This window comes from Lithobates pipiens, unplaced genomic scaffold (assembly GCF_037356315.1).
Source record: "Lithobates pipiens isolate NorthernLeopardFrog02 unplaced genomic scaffold, aLitPip1_a1.2 Scaffold_18, whole genome shotgun sequence".
In the NCBI taxonomy this organism is placed as follows: domain Eukaryota; kingdom Metazoa; phylum Chordata; class Amphibia; order Anura; family Ranidae; genus Lithobates; species Lithobates pipiens.
In genome coordinates, this window is record NW_027507758.1 from 577,389,841 (window position 1) to 577,410,390 (window position 20,550).

A 20,550-nucleotide genomic window follows, 5' to 3' on the forward strand; every position below is an offset into this window, starting at 1 on the left:
AAACAATAAAAGTCTAATATTCCTTTAAATTTCATACCTGGGGGGTGTGTATAGTATGCCTGTAAAGGGGCACATGTTTCCCGTGCTTAGAACTTTCCCTGCACAAAGTGTCATTTCTGCAGGAAAAAAGTAATTTGAAAGCACTCGTGGCTATAATGAATTGTCGGCTCCCCGTAATACAGAGAACAGTCATTGAAAGTCATTGATAAAAAAAAAAAGTGTGGGGTTCCCCCCAAATTCAATTACCAGGCCCTTCAGGTCTGGTATGGATATTAAGGGCAACCCCACGTCAAATTAAAAAAAAATGACGTGGGGTTCCCCCCAAATATCCATACCCTTTATCTGAGCATGCAAACCTGGCAGGTGGCAGGAAAAGAGGGGGGGATGAGAGAGCGGCCCCCCTACTGAACCGTACCAGGCCACATGCCCTCAACATTGGGATTATGCTTTGGGGGTCTGTGACCCCTCAAAGAACCATCTCCCCATGTTGATGGGGAAAAGGGCCTCATCCCCACAACCCTGGCCTTTGGTTGTGGGGGTATGCGGGCTGGGGGCTTATCAGAATCTGGAAGCCCCCTTTAACAAGGGGACCCCCAGATCCTGCCCCCCCTCATTTGAAATGGTAATGGGTACATTGTACCCCTACCATTTCACAAAGAAAGTGTAAAAAATTGTTTAAAAAGACACAGACACTGTTGGGATAAGTCCTTTATTAAAAATAAAAAAAATAAAAAAAATAAAAAAAAGATTCCAGCTGTGGTAATCCACTCTTGGTATCCTGCGATGGCTGATAATCTCTCGGGGGTCCAGCGATGGGTGATCTCTCCCGATGACGTCAGCGCAGCGCATCCTGTCTCCACTAGAGACACCGTGGGAATCCCGGCAGCCTGACAGGTCTTAACGGAAACCTGCGTTACATCAGAGGGGGCGGGGTCACCCGCACATCACTGGGGAAGCCCGGGTTTCCCCTTGTGTCAGAGGGGGCAGGGTCAGATGACAGGTGGCCCCGTCCTCCTCAGCTAAGACCTTTCAGGCTGCCGGGATTCCCACGATGTCTCCGGTGGAGACACGATGTGCTGCGCTGGATGTCATCGGGAGAGATCACCTGTTGCTGGACCCCGGAGAAGAGATCACCCATCGCTGGATACCAAGAGTGGATTACCACCGCTGGAATCTTTTTTTAATTTTATTTTTTTTAATAAAGGATTTGGTGTCTGTGTCTTTTTTAACAATTTTTTACACTTTCTTTGTGAAATAATAGGGGTACAATGTACCCATTACCATTTCAAATGGGGGGCAGGATCTGGGGGTCCCCTTGTTAAAGGTGGCTTCCAGATTCTGATAAGCCCCCCACCCGCAGACCCCCACAACCACCGCCCAGGGTTGTGGGGATGAGGGCTTGTCCCCGTCAACATGGGGACATGGTGCTTTGAGGGGTCACAGACCCCCAAAGCATCCTCCCAATGTTGAAGGCATGTGGCCTGGTACAGTTCAAGGGGGTCGCTCTCTCGCCCTCCCTCTTTTCCTATGGCCTGCCAGGTTGCGTACTCGGATAAAGGGTCTGGTATGTATTTTTTGGGGGAACTCCGCGCCATTTTTTTTTTTATTTGGCATGGAGTTCCCCTTAAAATCCATACCAGGCCTGAAGGGTCTGGTATGGATATTTGGGGGGAACCCCACGTATTTTTTTTTTAAATTTGACGCGGGGTTCCCCTTAATATCCATACCAGAGCTGAAGGGCCTGGTAATTGAATTTTGGGGGAACCCCGCACATTTTTTTTTTTTTATCAATGACTTTCAATGATTGTTCTCTGTATTACGGGGAATCGACAATTCATTATAGCCGCGAGTGCTTTTGAATTACCTTTTTTCCTGCAGAAATGACACTTTGCGCAGGGATAGTTCTAAGCACGGGAAACATGCACCCCTTTACAGGCATACTATACACACCCCCCAGGTACGAAATTTAAAGGAACATTAGACTTTTATTGTTTCACTTTAAGCATTATTAAAATCAGTGCTCCTGAAAAAACGGCTGTTTTTAAAACTTTTTTTGCATTGATACATGTCCCCTGGGGCAGGACCCAGGTCCCCAAACACTTTTCATGACAATACTTGCATATAAGCCTTTAAAATTATCACTTTAGATTTCTCCAATAGACTTTTACAGGGTGTTCAAATTGTTCGCTGTTTGACGAACAGGCGAAGAGGCAATGTCCGACTCGAACATGAGTTTGACTCCAACTCAAAGCTCATCCCTATTTAGGAGGTTAGCTTTAAGTCAGTCTAGCCATGACAATGTAACAGATAATCAGTGCAGAGGAAGTTCAAGTATAAATAAAAGGACACCTATTCAAAAACTTTTCCACAAGGACAGCCAATCAAACAATGTTCCAAGGTCTAAAAGGCAACATATGCAGATGACGCTTAGAGGTTGATTTACTAAAACTGCAGAGTGCAAAATCTGGTGCAGCTCTGCACAGAAACCAATCAGCTTCCAGTTGTTTTTTGTTTTTGTTAAAGCTTAAATGCAACAAGCTGAAGTTTAAAGCTGATTGGCTATTCTGCACCAGCTTTTGCACTGTACAGTTTTAGTAAATCACAACCCCCCAGATGTAAATTATGGGTATTCAACTAGATGGACACAAATCAGTAGAAAGATGTCTGTATTACACCTAGTAAATATTTAGATTTAGTTATTATTTAAAAAACGGATTTCTCCACTTTCCTTTTATTTCTAAGGTAAGAGAAGTTGTGCTGGGGAGACCTTGGCTAAAATGGAGCTGTTTCTTTTCTTTACCACATTGCTGCAAAACTTCACCTTCCAGGCACCACCAGGAGCTGAACTGGACCTCACAGGCGCTGTTGGCTTTACAACCCATCCACTGAAGCATGAGATCTGTGCCATTGCTCGCAATTAATACAAACTGGCAATAAATATAGGATTAACCACTTGGCAACTGGTTCACACCGATATACATTGGCAGAATGGCTCATACAGGCATATTAACGTACCTGTACATTACCCTTTAAGACATGGCATTGTAAGTGAAAATGAAAAACATGTAGAAGAAATTTGAAAGAATATGTATTAGCCTAAACTGAGGAAAAAAAAATGTAGAGATTTTTTGGGGATATTTAAAAAGTTAAAAATAATGCACTTTTTTTCAAAATTGTCGCTCTTTTCTTGTTTATAGTGCAAAAAATAAAAACCACAGAGGTGATAAAATACCACCAAAAGAAAGCTCTATTTGTGGGGGAAAAAATTACATAAATTTTGTTAGGGAGCCACGTCGCACGACCGTGCAATTGTCAGTTAAAACAACGCAGTGCCGAATCACTAAAAGTGCTCTGGTCTTTGGCCAGCCAAATGGTCCAGGGCTGAAGTGGTTAAAGATCTGAATGGTCACAATAATCCCATGTACAACTGAACAAGATAAAGGAAATGAACTATGAAGATAAATAATTACAGCTAATGGTTAATAAATTAGTCAGCCAGAAATAATTTAACAAATTAGTATAGGAATTAACTTATACAGTACTAATATAGGGCAATAAGTTCTGAAGAGTAATGTACATTGACTGTAAAGTACACAAACCATCGCTGGCCCTCCTGAACTAAACTATACTAGAAAACTTCCACCCCAGCTGCCTACTTACCCTAAGAAGAGAGCACTGTTGCCTGATTCTGCTGTGCTCATGGGCTGTTCTCACAATGTTTATGCATATTCTTCTTTTTTTTATCTATTTTATTGCAAAGGACAGAGCACCCAAATCACAGTATAACAAGCAAACATTCATGTACAGCAGCGGTACAATAAACGGTATAACAAAATAAACAACAAAAATGTGTCTCCTGAATTCAATATGTTATCTAGAAATTACATGTAGCACCGTCTAGTGTGCTACTAGTGTCAGAGTATGTAAAATATATTTTAACTCATGTCCAAACCCTGTGAGTCTGTAATTGGGTCAGGGTTTATTAGAGGTCAGGGCTGGATGATTCATACGGGCAGCTCTCTTGTGCTCCCCCTAGTTCTGGAAAGGTGGAGAACATTCTGGAAGCTGGAGCCTAGGAGGGTTTTTCTGCATATTTAGTGGAATTTGGCCAATCTCCAGGTGTTGGGGCTGGCAGGGGACTAAGTGAGCCCTAAAATAGGAATTCATGTCACCAAGGGAGTCAGGTGCAAGATGGAGATGCAGTGCTAAGGAGACTGCCGGCGGCCCTTGAGGAGAGCCCCTTAGACTGAAGAGGGGGTGCTCTGCCTTGGCCTGGGGCCTGAGAGCTGGCCAGAGAGGATCCTTACCACAGGAGATGTTTGGAAGAAATCTTCCCTGAGAGGCAGCAGGAGTAAGGAGGACAGCATGAGTACTACAGCACAGTGCAAGGGGGGAGGCTTCATCATGTAGCAGGTCTCCCTGAATGATAGTAGTCTGCTTAAATCTTACCTATCTTGCCCTTGGAGATAACCGGAGAGTCATTTGGGTAGGCTGGTGAAGAAAAGCAGCCAGGTGGACTGGTGGAAGAGCATCTAGATGAGCTAGCATTTCCGGCAGTGGTAAAGCTGGGACCAGTGTCCACAAGGGAGTTGGAGGTACTCCAGGATGCAGTTCACAACACATTGTGCTACAATCTAAGGGACCTGTAAGGGGCTGTTGCTGATCTAAATGAGACTGTTCATTTTCTAAAGAGGGATCAATCAGAGCTGTACAAACCAAGGAAGAGGAATCAATTGGAGTTGTACAGGATAAAGGAGTAGAAGCAATTAGAACTGTGTATATAGGGAGGAACTTGTCCCTGTTTTTTTCACTATCAAGTTGGGCATCCAATAATTCCTATCCCCATCCAAATTGTTACCCCCTAATAAAAACACAAAACAATGTTCAAGGACTGTTTAATGTGTTTGGATGAAATCTGAAGTTGTGTGCCTGGCTGTGCAGCAGTGGGGAACCCCATCTTCTGCAACCCCTACGTTCTACATACATATAAGAAAAAAAACACATGCCCACAACAGACTAACACTCAGCATACCTTAGGACCCATATGGAGAATATGATTAAGTCTTTGGGTGTTGTTAGCGTGAATGTAAATGCGTATTATACATCCCAGATTTTGTTGTCTTTCCTAGGACAACCTCTATATTCATAGATGACATTTTTATGCGGGACAATTTGGTTGACTGCATGTACCCACTAGCGTACAGAGGGTGGAGAGCACCACATCCATTTAAGGGCAGTAGTTTACAGGCTACGAATAATGTTTCATGTAACAGAATTCTTGTGTATATAGGCCATTGTTCTTCACCTAATAAACCCAGCAAACAAACTTCAGGGATTAAGGGGGAGGCCGAGTAGAAATTACAGCAGAAGGTAGTTCCACAATCTGTCTCCAAAATCTGGCAATCACAAGACAGGTCCAAATTACACATCCACACAATGAGACATTATCGACCGAATCATTATTCGTTTTTTTTTTTGCATGCTAATCTCACATCGAATCTGATGAATTTACTAAAGTCATGAACATTCTAGTACAACAGAATAAAAATTTGGAAGTGATGTCATGTGTTCGAATGACAGCTGTACTGATTAAACAAAAATCTTACAATTTGGCCTCGTACAAAAAAAAATTCCATGCTTGTCCGATGGAATAATATCGGATGAACTGTCCTGATCAGCTCTAGAAAGCTCTGTACTAACAATCTGATTATGATACGATCGATTTGAATGCAGTATTTTTTGTGCGATTTTCAGATCGTGTGTACTGGACTTTTTTTTTTTTTTTATTCTTTACTTTTTATTGAATTTCATATTAACATATTTAAAAGCATACATTATCAAAATATAATGCAACAAATAATACAGGGAATAATTGGAAAAGAGCTATTGTTGTTTTTATATTTCCTTTTCTACCCGCTCAACCCAAATAAACCCATCCTTCCACTACACACCTCCAGAGTAAACTCAACTCTAAAACCAACAATGTGGATAAGAGAACTGTAAGGAAGAGATTAGTGGAGGAGACGATGGCGGGGGGGAGCTATGTCCCCCACTCTGCCGCCCCCCCCCCGCGGAGAGTAGCCCATCTCTCTCAACCAAGGACTCCACAAACTTGCAAACTTTTTAAAAATGTTTTGCCTAATATACATCACTCTCTCACTTCATATCATTAAGTTAATCGACTCAGTCCAAAGCATCACGGGGGGGGGGGTCTGGGCCTGTCAGTTCTGCGCTATTAGTCTTCTCGCCTGGAACAAACATCTCAGCACCAATACTTTAGTGACAGGCTTTATCTTCCTCCAAGCTCCCTAGTAGGCAGATCTTAGCCTCGGGTTCTAATGTGGTCTTAAAAGTTTTGTTTATCCTATCAACTATCTCTATCCAACCAGTATCTAAATAGCTTTGGGCACTTCCACACCATATGGATAAGAACTCCTGACGCCTTACATCTAGGGCATTGATCGTTCGATTTCCAGCCAAATTTAAACATTTTTTTAGGGGTATAGTAAACTCTGTGAATTAAAAACAATTGGGAAACCCTTTGTGAGGGGTATATCGAGACTAGGTCTCCTTGTTCTAGGATCTTGTCCCATTGTTCTGACGTTATTGGCCCTATGTCTCTCACCCACCCTGCTCTGCTCTTGAAGAGTCCCTTTCCACTCATAATTCTATCCCCCAGACTAGCATATAACTTGGAGATTAGGCCTTTCATTGAGCCAGGTTTAATTATTTTTCGAAGTATCTGAGTCTGCACCCATTCAATGGTCAGAGACCTGAATTGGGCTTGGATTCCATGCCTAATCTGCAAGTATTTATAAAACGCCTTCGAATCTTTGAATGACTTCAGGAAATTACCCTCTTATAACTGAATTAATCGGCTAATACCCTGACTTTCCCATTCTCGGGGGCCTCTCTATACCAATTATTTCAACTAGGTTTTTATTGTACCATGGGGGGTATATTCAGTTACCCCATTGTATCCCATTAGTGCCGTTGTTGCCTGCCACACTTAGCTAGATCAAGCGTCAGGCACATATGAATAAATGAGTCTGCCTCCAATGCCTCCACTAATGAGTTATGGGGGGCTCCTATTAACATCATTCTATTACTGGAGCTCCCGCCCCCTGGGATGACAAAAAGTATAATCTCAGGTGTGGAATCGCCATCCCTCCTTCCTTAACTGGGAGCTGTATTGTTTGCAAACTAATCCGGGCTTGGCCCTTCTTCCAGATTAGATCTCTAAATAGAGATTCAATCTTATTAAACCATTTCTGGCTAATCCAAATTAGAGAGTTATGGATAATGTACAATACCTGCAGGAGCCATATCATCTTAATTAGATTGCAAAGCCCTGCCACAAACTAATGGAGGCGACACCAAATATCCCCCTTTTGTTTCAATTTCAACAATAATGGAACTAAGTTATTACTGACATAATAATTTATGTCACTAGCAATCCAAAAACCCAAATATTTTAACCACTTGACAACTGGGCACTTAATCACCCCTTGTGATCAGACCAATTTTCAGCTTTCGGTGCTCTCACACTTTGAATGACAATTACTCAGTCATGCAACACTGGACCAGACCGAGAGAGAAGTACAATTAAATCACACTTGTTTATTAATAAGAACTAAAAAGGTAAATAGAGTAAGTGTAGTCAAAGCATAGCTAGAGTCCAGTAAACGGATCGAGTAGTCAGCCAGTCCAGGGTTCAATAATCAGATTGGGTAATCAGCCAGGCTAGAAGTCAGGGATCCAAGTGGAGCAACAGCAAGCAGGATAAGGAGCCAGAAGGGATGTCAGCAAGCCAGTCTTTAAACAGAACTGCAGGAGATGGTTTCTTGTGATGTGACCAAGGCGAAGGCAGAGATGAAGTGAGCTGGACAGCATTAATAGGCATTAACAGCTGAGCAGCCAGCCCAGAGAAGGAAGGGCTAAGCCAGCCCTGACAGATTCCCACTCAATGTCCTAATTGCCAAAATCGCAGGAGGGGAATTATTAGATTTAGCCAGAAGAGAGAGGGTACGACCAACCCTTTCCCCTTCCCCTAAATAATAATGGTGCTGGAATATTCATCTATTCTCCATCCTCTTAATGATTTCCATTTTATAGGCTTGTTGTTGTCTAACCATTGCCTTTGTCTATCCAGGGTTGGATCTTCAACATAGTGCCTCTCTGCCTGGGTTACCCAATTTCTAATTTCCCTCTCCCACTCCATCGACTTTCTCTTAATTGTTGCCACCTGTTGAATCAATAGACCTCTGAAGTAGGCCTTCAAGGAGTCCCAGACCACACCAGGTAGTGCTGTATCTACATTAATTTGAATAAATTCACTTACCCTCAAAGTCAATTCACTAGGGTTGTCAATCAATTCCAGCCAACAAGGATTGGTTTTCCATTCCCTAGGACAGACTCTACCCCCAGTATTTATTGTAAGTACCAGCAGAGAGTGGTCCGAAACTTCTCTTGGGCCATATTCTATATAATTAACCAATGGGATTGCCTCCCTATTCCCCAAAATCATGATGATTCTAGAGAGAGTAAGATGAGAACTTGAAAAACAAGAATACTGTCTATCTTGCAAATGGTGCATTCGCTATATATCGCTTAGGCCTATTTCCATTAAGAATCGTGATAGCCGGCTCTCGCCTACTATATTAGACCTGTCAGGCAGCGTGAATCTATCTAAGCTCCTGTCTAATACTTCGTTAAAATCACCTAATGCTATTATTAGTATTTCTGCTGCCCGTAACAAGTCTAATAGACTCAGAATAGTGGAGTTAACCAGGGAACTGGATCAATTATATAAAAATACGTCTTTATTACACTTGGATTCTACCAGACATTCCATCGAACAAAAACGCCTAGAACTAGACTCCCTTTTGTCGTCCAAGGTAGAAAAGACACTTTGTTGGACTAAAGCCCGCTGTTTATTATTCAATAACTCAGCATCAACTATGTTTGCTAGGAGATTGTCTAACTCGATTCGCCCTCCTCATTTATACCGGCTGTCTAATAAAGATGGATTTGTATCTTCACATCCCAAGGAGGTACTCAAAATCTTTGAGCAATTCTATAGCAAACTCTTAGAGCCCCCCCACACTCTCCCCTCCCCTGAAGACCTGTCCTGGCTTTATGACATCCCCCTCCCAACACTTTCCACCTCACAACTAGAAGAACTCAATGCCCCTATCACAATCCCGGAAATCTTAGGGGTCATCAAATCACTGAAAACGGGTTCTGCTCCAGGCCCGGATGGCTTTTCGTCCTTTATTACAAAAAATACTCCATGATCCTAGCCCCTAGAATGGTACACCTCTTTAACTCAATCCTACTTGGCAATAGCTTCCCCGAGGAAATGTTGTTAGCCAACATGTCACTAATCCCGAAACCCAATAAGAATCATAATTTACCCCAAAATTTTAGGCCTATCTCGGTTATAAATAATGATATCAAAATATTTACTGGCAAAGTTTATCCCCTCCTTGATTTCCCCCTTCCAATCTGGATTTATCCCACATCGCTTCATAACGGACAACATCCGCTTAGCAACAGACGTTATCCAAGACGCCAACCTATTTTCCCGCAAGCTCCTCCTATTAAGCCTAGACATACAGAAGGCGTTTGACAGTGTTACATGGGATTACATCAACACACTTCTGCCACGCATGGGATTTCAAGGTAAATTCCTAGTAGGTTTCAAAGCCCTTTACGTTAACCCTATGACCCGTATTAAGCTACCTGGCTGTTGCTCCGAATTCTTCCCAATAGGTAGAGGCACTAGACAAGGGTGTCCCCTTTCCCCTTTAATCTTCGCTTTAGCCCTAGAACCCCTCGCGATTGCTCTTTTGAGACATCCTGACATTGCTGGTTACATTAAGTGTGACAAAATGTACAAATTTTGCATGTATGCGGATGATGTTCTGATGTTTATAACCAATCCTCATGTTTCACTTCCCAACCTTTTTCTAACACTGTCGAACTTTGCGAAGGTCTCTGGTCTTTCCATTAATGTCTCCAAATCTGTGGCCCTTCCTATAGGTTTTGCTCCCACTGATTTAGCCCTCATTAAACAAAACTACTCCTTTACTTGGGCCACTTCCCACATTCCCTACTTGGGAGTAGGACTGCCCGGAAATTTCCGCGATCTCTTTGGGGTTAATTACCCCCCATTGATTAGTAAACTTAAAAATACTATTAAAAGCTGGCTCTCTTACATATCCCCTTTATAGGAAGAATCACGGCGCTCAAAATGGTCATCCTCCCCAGGCTGTTATATCTGTTTCGCTCCCTACCGGTTAAGCTCTCCAAATCTTTTCTCCTCAACCTTCAATCCCATTTTAATAGATTCATTTGGAATAATCGATCGCCCAGGTTTGCTAAGGGGGTCCTGTACAGCTCTATGAGAAGTGGAGGCCTGGGGGTTCCTCAAATTTGGTTGTATTATCTTACCTGCAGATTTACGCAACAAGCACAGTGGTCGATCCCTAACTCCAGAGTCCCTTGGGTGAGGTTTGAGAGTGATTTGATAGCACCCTTTTATCTCCCTGGCCTTATGTGGTCAACGCATCGACCTCACTCTACTTTATACATGCTTAATATTATAGTTGCGGACAGTCTACTACTGTGGCACCGCTACAAACACAAATACAACCTCACCTCGGAGAGCTCTGTAAGCGCCTCTTTCCTGGGTGATCCTAGGTTCCCCCCAGCCTATCTCCATACTGAGTCTTTCAGATTGTGGGTTCAATGTAAACTTACTCAGTTAAAGGACTTTGTGACGGGTTCTGACTTCATTCCCTTCTCGATATTACAGACCCAGCACCAACTCCCTGACGGAGAACGTTTCAGATACCTACAAATCCGCCACTTCTTTCTCTCCCATTACAGACTCCGGTCCCAGGCCCAACTCACCATCTTTGAGGATTTATGTTTTAACTTCCCACGCCAAAAAGGCCTGATTTCCCTGATCTACAAAGCTCTTGAAGGACATACTGTGGATCAGACTCCGCGGTATAGATCACAATGGGAAATGGAGATGGCGCTGGGGACCGGTGTTGTAGACTGGGAAGAGGGATGGGACAATATGCGTAAATGCACTCGATCCTTAACAATCAGGGAAACGGCTATTAAAGTAATCACCAGATGGTACTACACTCCGGTACGTTTGCACCAGATTTATGTCCATACATCCCCCAATTGTTTTAGAGGTTGCAATCACCTGGGCACCTTTGTTCACATCTTTTGGGACTGTGGTTTAATTCGTCCAGTTTGGCAAGAGGTTTTAAGACTGATGGACAAGCTCGCTGGTCGGGCATTGTCCCTCACTTACCACCACTGTCTTCTCTTCCAAACCCCGCCTGACACCCCAAAACACCTAGTAAGGCTCATTCACTCCATCTGTGTCTCTATGCTATGGACTATAGCACTTCATTGGAAGTCCCCGTCGATCCCTTTATCTCAGGTTCTCTCACGCATTGATCAAGTAATGCTGACTGAAAAGATTTTCCATACTCTGCAGGACACGACTCATATATATGACCTAAAGTGGAACCCATGGTTCCTATTCTGATTACTAAAATAATCATACCTTGGGTTTTTTCTCTTGGCTATCGGCAATTTTTTTTTTTTTTTCTTATTTCCTTTCTGAACTTTTCTCCTCTCTTTCTTAGTATAGTCTATTCTTATACATTTTAAATATGAAGGTCAGAACATTGAATATTTTATCTTTCCCTTTCTTGCAGTCTTTTGTTGGATGTAAGATCTACACTAATGTTTATATTTTTTGTTTGGTCTGTAGAGTCCTATGGTCTGTTTACCACTTTATTACAATCTTGTCATCCAACTGCTTATGATGTATATGTCATCTGATCCTTTTTGCTGACACTGTTTTCTATTTATCGCTTTAATAAACTTTTTTTAAAAACAAAAAAAAAAATCACCTAATGCTATTATCAGGGTTCCTGCCTTATCCAATACAAACTCAAAAAGCTTATACAAAACCTCTAACGTATATAAATATTTGGCAGTACATAAGGTTGTTTTCCAATTGAACACAATAAAAATATATACCAGCCCTGTTCATCAATACAAATCTCTCTACAGGAAAATGCTACTCCTCTCCCAACGAGAATACTCACTCCCCTCGAATAGGAGGAGTGGTACGATTGTTATTGGGCTTGGAACTTCCGACTACTAAGTTGTGACACCGTATCAGAGGTTAGAGGCATTTCCTGCAGAAACAATAATCCAGGTCCCCTCCCCTCTAGTGTTGACAAGACCACAGCTCTTTTATTTGAATCATCCAGACCCCGGACGTTCCATTAGGTTGTGCCTACTTTACTTCTTGCATGGAGAAATAAGAGATATGATGCTAAAAAGAGGTAACAACCCAAAAAAAGGGGGAAAAAAAAGTGAAAAGAATAGAGAAAAGCAAATAGAGAGAGGAAGGACACCTTGATGATCGAGCCAGTACACTTACTCACCTCCTCTCTATCCCCCATAGTGCCACTAAACTAGATATTATTCCCTTCCCCCATTTTACTATTTGTGTATTTCAACGAGTTTGTGGTGTGTAGTGCCTAACCCTCCTCCTACCCTTAAACCCCACCTCCCCCAGCCCCCCTACCAACTGATCCTCCCCTACCCTCCCACCAATGCCCGGCTGGGTCATCCCTAGGGGTCTCACCTGTGACCTTCCCATTCGTTTCACGTCACCCTAACATCCAAACTAACAGAGTTCCCCCCCCCCCACTCCTTCCTTAATGACCACAATAGATAAACAACCCTAATTCCAACATATTCCTATAGCATTTCAATAATAATATAATAGTGCAGTAGTGAGAAGAAAGAAGAAAATAATGAAAACCCACTACCCCAATTCCATGATATCCTTATAGCATTTCAGTGATAGTATAACAATACAATGGTAATATAATAATGCAAAAATATATATATTTTTTTCCTTTCCTTTTCTCTTCTTCCTGCTCTAAAAAAAAGAAGAAAAAAAAGGGGAAGGGAGGTGGAGGAAGAGAATAAAAAAAAGGGGGGGCACAAAGCCCAACAAAGTACGACATGCCCCCCCCCGGCAGAAAACGACCCTTATTGGACAACATTCCCATAATATTTCAATGGTAATATAATAATACAGTAGCATTATGTAAATCAGCATTACATAGATCAAAAAACAAAGCCCAAAAGGATACAATATGCCCCCCCCCCCCTTTCACACAAGTCAGTTCCATGTCCAAAGTTTTCTTATAGGTCCTTCCTGTGTTCCTCCAGCCATTTCTCAACTTCAGTCAACTACTGTCTTAGCCCTTGTACACACGGTCAGAGATTCCAACGGAATGTGTCCGATCGGACCATTTTGTCGGATATTCCGACTGTGTGTGGTCTGCATCGGACTGTTCCAACTTGCCGGTATTTTCCGACAAAATGCTCCGATCGGACATACTCCGATCATGTGTAGAGAATTCCGATCGGACAAAGTGCCACTCATGCTCAGATCAAATTCCTACACCAAAGCTATTGGCTACTAGCGTGAACGTAGTCTCGTCGTAACGAAATAACGTAATCACGTCGGATTTTTCCGACAACTTTGTCCGATCATGTGTATACAACAGTTTCGGACACAATCCGACGGATTTGGTTGTCAGAAACTCCGACCGTGTGCACAAGGGCTTAGAGGGTATTTTTTTCACTTTGGAGAGATTTACTTCCTGCTCTGTCTATAGCATAGGGCATTGAGGGAAATTCCCCAATGGGACACGGAGGGCAAACATTTTTTTGTGATTTTAACTATTCCCTACTCTAGCCTAAAAAAAAAAAGGCTTTATGTGTTGGTATTTGTTTTTCCACTTACTACTGTAGTTCTTTAAAATAACTGTAGGTTATTTTTTAATTAAATGCAAGGCAAAGAGTTCTGAGAGCACTATGGGTTTGAAATTTGGTCAAAGAAAATGTAAGAAAACAATAACATCACTGCAAAGTGAAGATGACATCTAACACTGAGCACATATACCAGAGCATGTGAATTCACTTCATAAATACATACCGTAATTACTGTCAAAGCAAAGGCATGTAACCCTTCTGTCCAATTTTCTTTATTTACCCAGATACAGAAGGGCAAGTAAGGATGTAAGGCAGAAGAGGAATGCACCAAGACCTGGCACAATTGCCAATATCTAATATGGCCATGTTCACTTGCGTAGGAATGTCCGCAAATTTAACAGGAAAGGACCGGACCACGCTCGTGCGCATTGGTGTATGCTTGTGTGCACTGGCGCACACCATATGCAAAAAAGTTCCTAGCGCTTTTTGGCTTTATAAGGATGGCAGATGCACTCAGACTTTGCTGATTGGTCTTCAGCTCCCTGTATCCCATGTTCCTGTGTGCGCAATATCTTGGATTTCTTGTTACTGGCCAGTTGGCTTCTAGACTTGTCCTTGCTTCTCTCTTGGCTCTGAACTCAGCTTGCTCCATGGACTTACTCTTATCAGCTCCTTGTGTATGACCCTGGCCTGCCCCAACTAAGTTTCTCTTTATCTCTTTCTCTTCATGCTTCTGCCTGACTATCATGATTGAAAATGGCTCCTGTTCCCAACTGGATGAGGAGGATGAGGATGGTTTAGTAAGCCATTCCACCAACCCCTCTGCATGCTGTGGCTGGATAGCACAGGCAACATCACTAAGCAGGGGGGGTGGGGTCACCCACACATCATTGGGGAAGCCAGGCTTTCCCCCCTGCGTCAGAGACAGAGGATTATGGACTGTGCTGCGCTGGACTGGAGGGAGAGATCACTCGTCGCTGGATCAGATCAGCCATTGCCATAGTGGATTACCACCGCTGGAATCTTTTTTTTCTTTTTTTCTTTTTAATAAAGGACTTTTTCAAAAGTGTGTTTGTCTTTTTTAACATTCTTTTACACTTTCTTTGTGAAATGGTAGGCCCTTACCATTTCAAACGGGGGGTGGGATCTGGGGGTCCCATTGTTAAAGGGTGCTTCCAGATTCTGATAAGCCCCCCGCCCGCAGACCCCCACAACCATCGGCCAGGGTTGTGGGGATGAGGCCCTTGTCCTCATCAACGTGGGGACAAGGTGCTTTGAGGGGTCACAGACCCCCAAAGCATCCTCCCAATGTTGAGGGTATGTGGCCTGGTACAGTTCAGGGGGGAGCTCTCTCGTCCCCCCCTCTTTTCCTGCGGCCTGCCAGGTTGCGTGCTCGGATAAAGGGTCTGGTATGGATTTTTAGGGGGAAACCCACGTGATTTTTTTTTTATTTGACAAGGGGTTCCCCTTAATATCCATACCAGACCTGAAGGGCCTGGTAATTGAATTTGGGGGAACCCCACACTTTTTTTTTTTTTATCAATGACTTTCAATGACTTCTCTGTATTACGAGGAGCCGACAAATCATTATAGCTGCGAGTGATTTTAAATTACTTTTTTTCCTGCAGAAATGACACTTTGTCCAGGGACAGTTCTCAGCATGGGAAACATGTGCCCCTTCACAGGCATACTAGAGACACCCCCCAGGTACGAAATTTAAATGAATATTACACTTTTATTGTTTCACTTTAAGCATTATTAAAATCACTGCTCCAGAAAAAAATGGCGTTTTTTAAAACTTTTTTTTGCATTGTTCCATGTCCTCTGGGGCAGGACCCATGTCCCCAAACACTTTTTAGGACAATAACTTGAATATTAGCATTTAAAATTAGCACTTTAGATTTCTCCTATAGACTTGTACAGGGTGTTCTGCAGCTTTTCGAAATTTGCCGCGAACACCCCAAATTGTTCACTGTTCGCCGAACAGGTGAACAGTCAATGTTCGAGTCGAGCATGAGTTAGACTCGAACTCGAAGCTCATCCCTATTCAGCAATAACATTAGATTTAGGGTGGTGATAACTTTAAATAAAAATGTAATTAGTCTATGGCAGAGGGCAGAAAAGAAAATAATAGTTCAAAATCAGAATAAATAATCTTCATAAAACAAAATGACTATTTATGAAAACTAGGGCTGTTAGCAGTTTAGTTCATGTGAAAAAAGAATTCACATTTCTGTTTGTGAATTGAACGTTTTCATGGTAGAATTATCATGGGATAAAATTAGTGATAGAATCCATCCATCTTAGTGATTTGAGCCTATAATGTCTTATTTTTGCATTTTTTTTTTTTTTAACCATGTACTTTGAAAGCTATTATCACAGGCTAGTAAAGATTGCTTTGTTGTCATTCAGTCTGTCTGCAGCCTTCACTTTCAGTACAGTCTGTCTGCAGGCAGGGCTGAGAAAGGGGGAAGGGATTCAGGATTCCACAAGTGGCTGTTTGGCTGCTGGTTACCATCTCTCTGCTCACAGAACACTGACAACTGGGTGATCCGTGGTCTTTGATCGCTCAGTTTTCGATGTAAAGGTGGCGGGGGGACAGATGCAGCATGGGATCAATTTGCATCCACCTAGGTGAGTAGGGTTTTTTTTCTTTTTTCAAAACCTGAACTTCTCTTTAAAGTGATTGTAAAGGCAATTTTTTTTCCTATAACAATAACAAACACATTATACTTACGGATTTGGATTTGAATAGAGCAGCCCCAATCCTCCTCTTCTCGGGTCCCTCTTCTGTGATTCTGGCCCCTCCCTCCTGTTCTGTGCCCCCACAGCAAGCAGCTTGGCTAGCTGACTTTGATTGACAGCAGTGGGAGCCAATGGCACCGCTGCTGTGTCTCAGCCAAATCAGAAGGGAGAATCTCGGACGGCTGAGACACTCGTGGACATCGCAGGACAGAGAGGGACCTCAGGTAAGTGTTAGAATGCAAAAAGATAAAAAAAAACTTTTGCCTTTACAACCCCTAACTAAAGGCACAAATACTTACCAATGCTACCAATGCCTCTAGAGGTCCCTTGCTGGTGTTGCCATCTTCTGTGTGCTGGTCTTCCCCCGTCTTGATTGGCTGTTGCCTTGGGCATCCGCAGAACATTTTTCGGGGGGGGGGGGCATCATTTTAAGGTTACCCATGCCCCTGCCAATTTCATGAAGAGGAGGGGCTTTATCATTATCACATAAAGCGTGATAATCCCCCCCCCCCTTCCACTGCCACATTTGGCACTTTTTTGGGGGGGAGAATGTACCTGGTATTGCTGTGGCGGTCTGAGCCACATACAAAACCATGCAAAATAAGCTGTGACCACAGCAAGCAAAGGTATAAATAAACATACAATTAGGCAATCAATCAATTACAAAAAAAAACTACACCTGCATGGTGCAGCATTGGCTTAAGCCAGTGGAGAGATTAAATTCTATATGGGCACAATAGTATCTTTATGGGCATAACAGCAGCTTTATGGGCACAATAACATATTTATGCTATGTTGCTGTGCTCAACCACTTGCCTACTGGGCACTTTCACCCCTGTCCTGTCCAGACCAATATTCAGCTTTCAGCGTTGTCGCACTTTAAATGACAATTGCGCAATCATGCAACACTGTACACAAATAACATTTTTATCATTTTTTTCACACAGAGGTGGTATTTAACCACTTCAGCCCCCGGAAGAATTTACCCCCTTCCTGACCAGAGCACTTTTTGCGATTTGACACTGCTTCGCTGACAATTGCGCGGTCGTGCGACGTGGCTCCCAAACAAAATTGACGTATTTTTTTCCGACAACTATAGCTTTCTTTTGGTGGTATTTGATCACCCCTGCGGTTTTTATTTTTTACGCTATAAACAAAAAAGAGCGAATTTTTTTTAAAAAACACAATATTTTTTACATTTTGCTATAATAAATATCCCCCAAAAATATATATAAAAAAACATTTTTTCCCTCAGTTTAGGCCGATACGTATTCTTCTACATATTTTTGGTAAAAAAAAAAAAATCACAATAAGGGTTTATTGATTGGTTTGCGTAAAAGTTATAGCGTTTACAAAATAGGGGTTAGTTTTATGGCATTTTTATTCATTAATGTTTTTTTTTTTACTAGTAATGGCAGCAATCAGCAATTTTTGTTGTGACTGCAACATTATGGCGGACACATCGGACATTTTTGACACATTTTTGGGACCACTGTCATTTATACAGCAATCAGTGCTTTACAAATGCACTGATTCCTGTGTAAATGGCACTGGCAGTGAATGGGGTTAACCACTAGGGGGCAGTGTAAGGGTTAAGTGTGTCCTGGTAAGTGTTTCTAACTGTGGGGGGGCGTGGCTGTGTGTGACACCTCACTGATCTCTGCTCTGATCACAGGGAGCAGAGATCAGTGACACTGTCTCTAGGCAGAACGGGGAGATGCTTGTTTACATTAGCATCTCCCCATTCTTCCTTGCGTTTATCACCACGGCAATCGAGTCCGCCGGACCCGACTCACGGAGCTTGCTGTGGGGGCGCACGTGCCTGCTGGCCGCCTCTTATAGGGCCACGTACGTATGAGCCCTTCTGCTGACGTATATCGGTGTGAGGTGGTTGGCAAGGGGTTAATCATCACTGGGTTTTTTATTTTTTGCTAAAACAAAAAAAGGCTGACAATTAAAAAAAAAAAAAGTTTTGCTTAGCTTCTATTATAAAATTTAGCAAATAAGTAGTTTTACTCTTTCACTGATTTGCACTGATGAGGCAGCACTGATGGGCACTGATGGTCACTGATAGGGGGCACTGATTGGCAGCACTAATAGAACTTGTTAAACAGCATGTTGCTTTTAGTGGGTGGTGCTGTGAACAAGAATAATGGCCACCGTATGGCAATTATTGGGTTAAGTCAGGTGGTGAGGAGGCAATATATTTACCCCCCTTGCCCCCTCCTGCGGACGCCCATGGCTGATGTGTGATGATGTAATTCATGCACAGGAGGCATTCATTGTGGTGTTAGGGTTGCCACATCATTCCTTTAATCCAGGATACCTATTAATTACACAGGTTCTGTGGCTGATTAAAATGGAGGGCCACCCTGAAAAAAAAAAAAAATATAAAAAATTACAAAAAAATCTAAAAAAAAATGAAAAAAAATTATTTTTTTTACTTACCAGAAGTGCCTGTTGCTAGGCACATAATCCTAATCTTCCTCTTCCTCCTCCGCGGAGATCTTCTGGTCTTCTCTCCTCCGTGCGGCGTCTTCTGGGTAATGGGTCGCGCTGTGTTCTGGGAACTGTTCCAGAACACAGCGCGTCCCATTCACAAAGCGCTGCGTGACTCGCGCATGCACAGTAGGAAACGGGCAGTGAAGCCGTAAGGCTCCACTGCCTGTTTCCCTTACAAGGAATGGCGGCGCTGGGACCCGAGACATCGCGGGCGCCCTGGACAGGTAAGTGGGCTGATTAAGTCAGCAGCTGCAGTGTTTGCAGCTGCTGACTTTTTTATTTTATTTTTATACGGCCCTCCGCTTTAAGGTGGTAATTAAACTCACTTGGTGCCTTATCTGCATTAAATTAGTCTCAGAACCTGTGTAATTAATAGGAGTCCTGGATTAAAGGGATGGGGTGGCAATCCTACCACCGCTGGCACTGTGCCGGAAATGTAAATGGAGCTGTGCATACATTCTGGGGAGTATTGGTATCAAGCAGGTAATTTTTTTTTTTTTTTTAGCAGAAGAGATTTTGCATGTCTCTTCTGCGATAAAGAGCCTGCCTGTTTGTAATTTTTTCTTTTTTTATTCTTTTTTATTTTAAGATTCAGCTGCTTATAGCTTGTCAACTTTATTTGTATAAGTACATAAAAAAATGGCAATTGGCAACAGAGTATATCATTTTATTTTGGTACCATGTTGTAAAAAAAATGAAATATAAATGTATGTTAATCGCTGCAAATAAAGACCAAGGTAAAAATATATTTTTTTTTCTTTCATATCATTTTCATTCATACAGTTTGCAATAAACTGTTCTATTGCACATGGACCTTTGCTCGCCTTTTTGTTATCTGCCGCAAGTGCTCACCCAGGTCAAACCAGACAAATTTGAAGTGGTTGTAAACCTCAGACATGAAAGCATGTCCCTCTATAGTGTGTGTGTTTGTCTCAATCCAGAGCACTGAGTGTAATTTCTCTCTGCTACCTTTTTCCTCTGCTATTGGCATGAGTCACTTCTGACAAATTTTCCTGACACCAAGAGAAAAAAGGTGACAGGGAAGGGAGCTCTATCACAGTGATTTACAGCCTAATCTTTTTTCCTGTGGGCTGTGTGGAGGGGGCTGTCTCTTTCTTCCAATCAGCTTTCAGAGTTCTTCTAACTGAGCTCTGCAGAATGTGACTTTAGCTCTCCGCTCCCTTGAATGGATGTAGAGAATACTGCAGATAAACAGGTACAACTTGTGTAGGAGGATTTGTTTAATCTCTGTGTATAACCTGAGGACAGTCACTTCACTTCTGTGTTTGTATGGATTTACAACCACTTTAAATATACCCTTTTTTTAATAAAATTGGAGCATCCTAGACAAGTTGCAAGCAAAATAAAATGAATAGGGGGATTCTGGGGGAGAGGAGTCTGTAGGTAACAGAGATATGCTAAATGGCTTGCTACCTATCGACCAGGGCATGGCGGAGAGGAGCATAA

General features: G+C 42.5%; 1 protein-coding gene across 1 annotated transcript in view; it reads left to right on the top strand.

Moving 5' to 3' along the window:
* LOC143989073 (cytochrome P450 2K4-like) overlaps positions 1–3,051 on the top strand; it is a 116,582-nt gene extending 113,531 nt beyond the window's left edge. The window contains exon 10 of the mRNA XM_077489084.1: positions 2,743–3,051. Within this exon, the coding sequence (XP_077345210.1) occupies positions 2,743–2,921 (179 nt within the window). The 3' untranslated portion in view covers positions 2,922–3,051. The remainder of the gene's footprint in view (positions 1–2,742) is intronic.
* Positions 3,052–20,550: the final 17,499 nt, after the last annotated feature.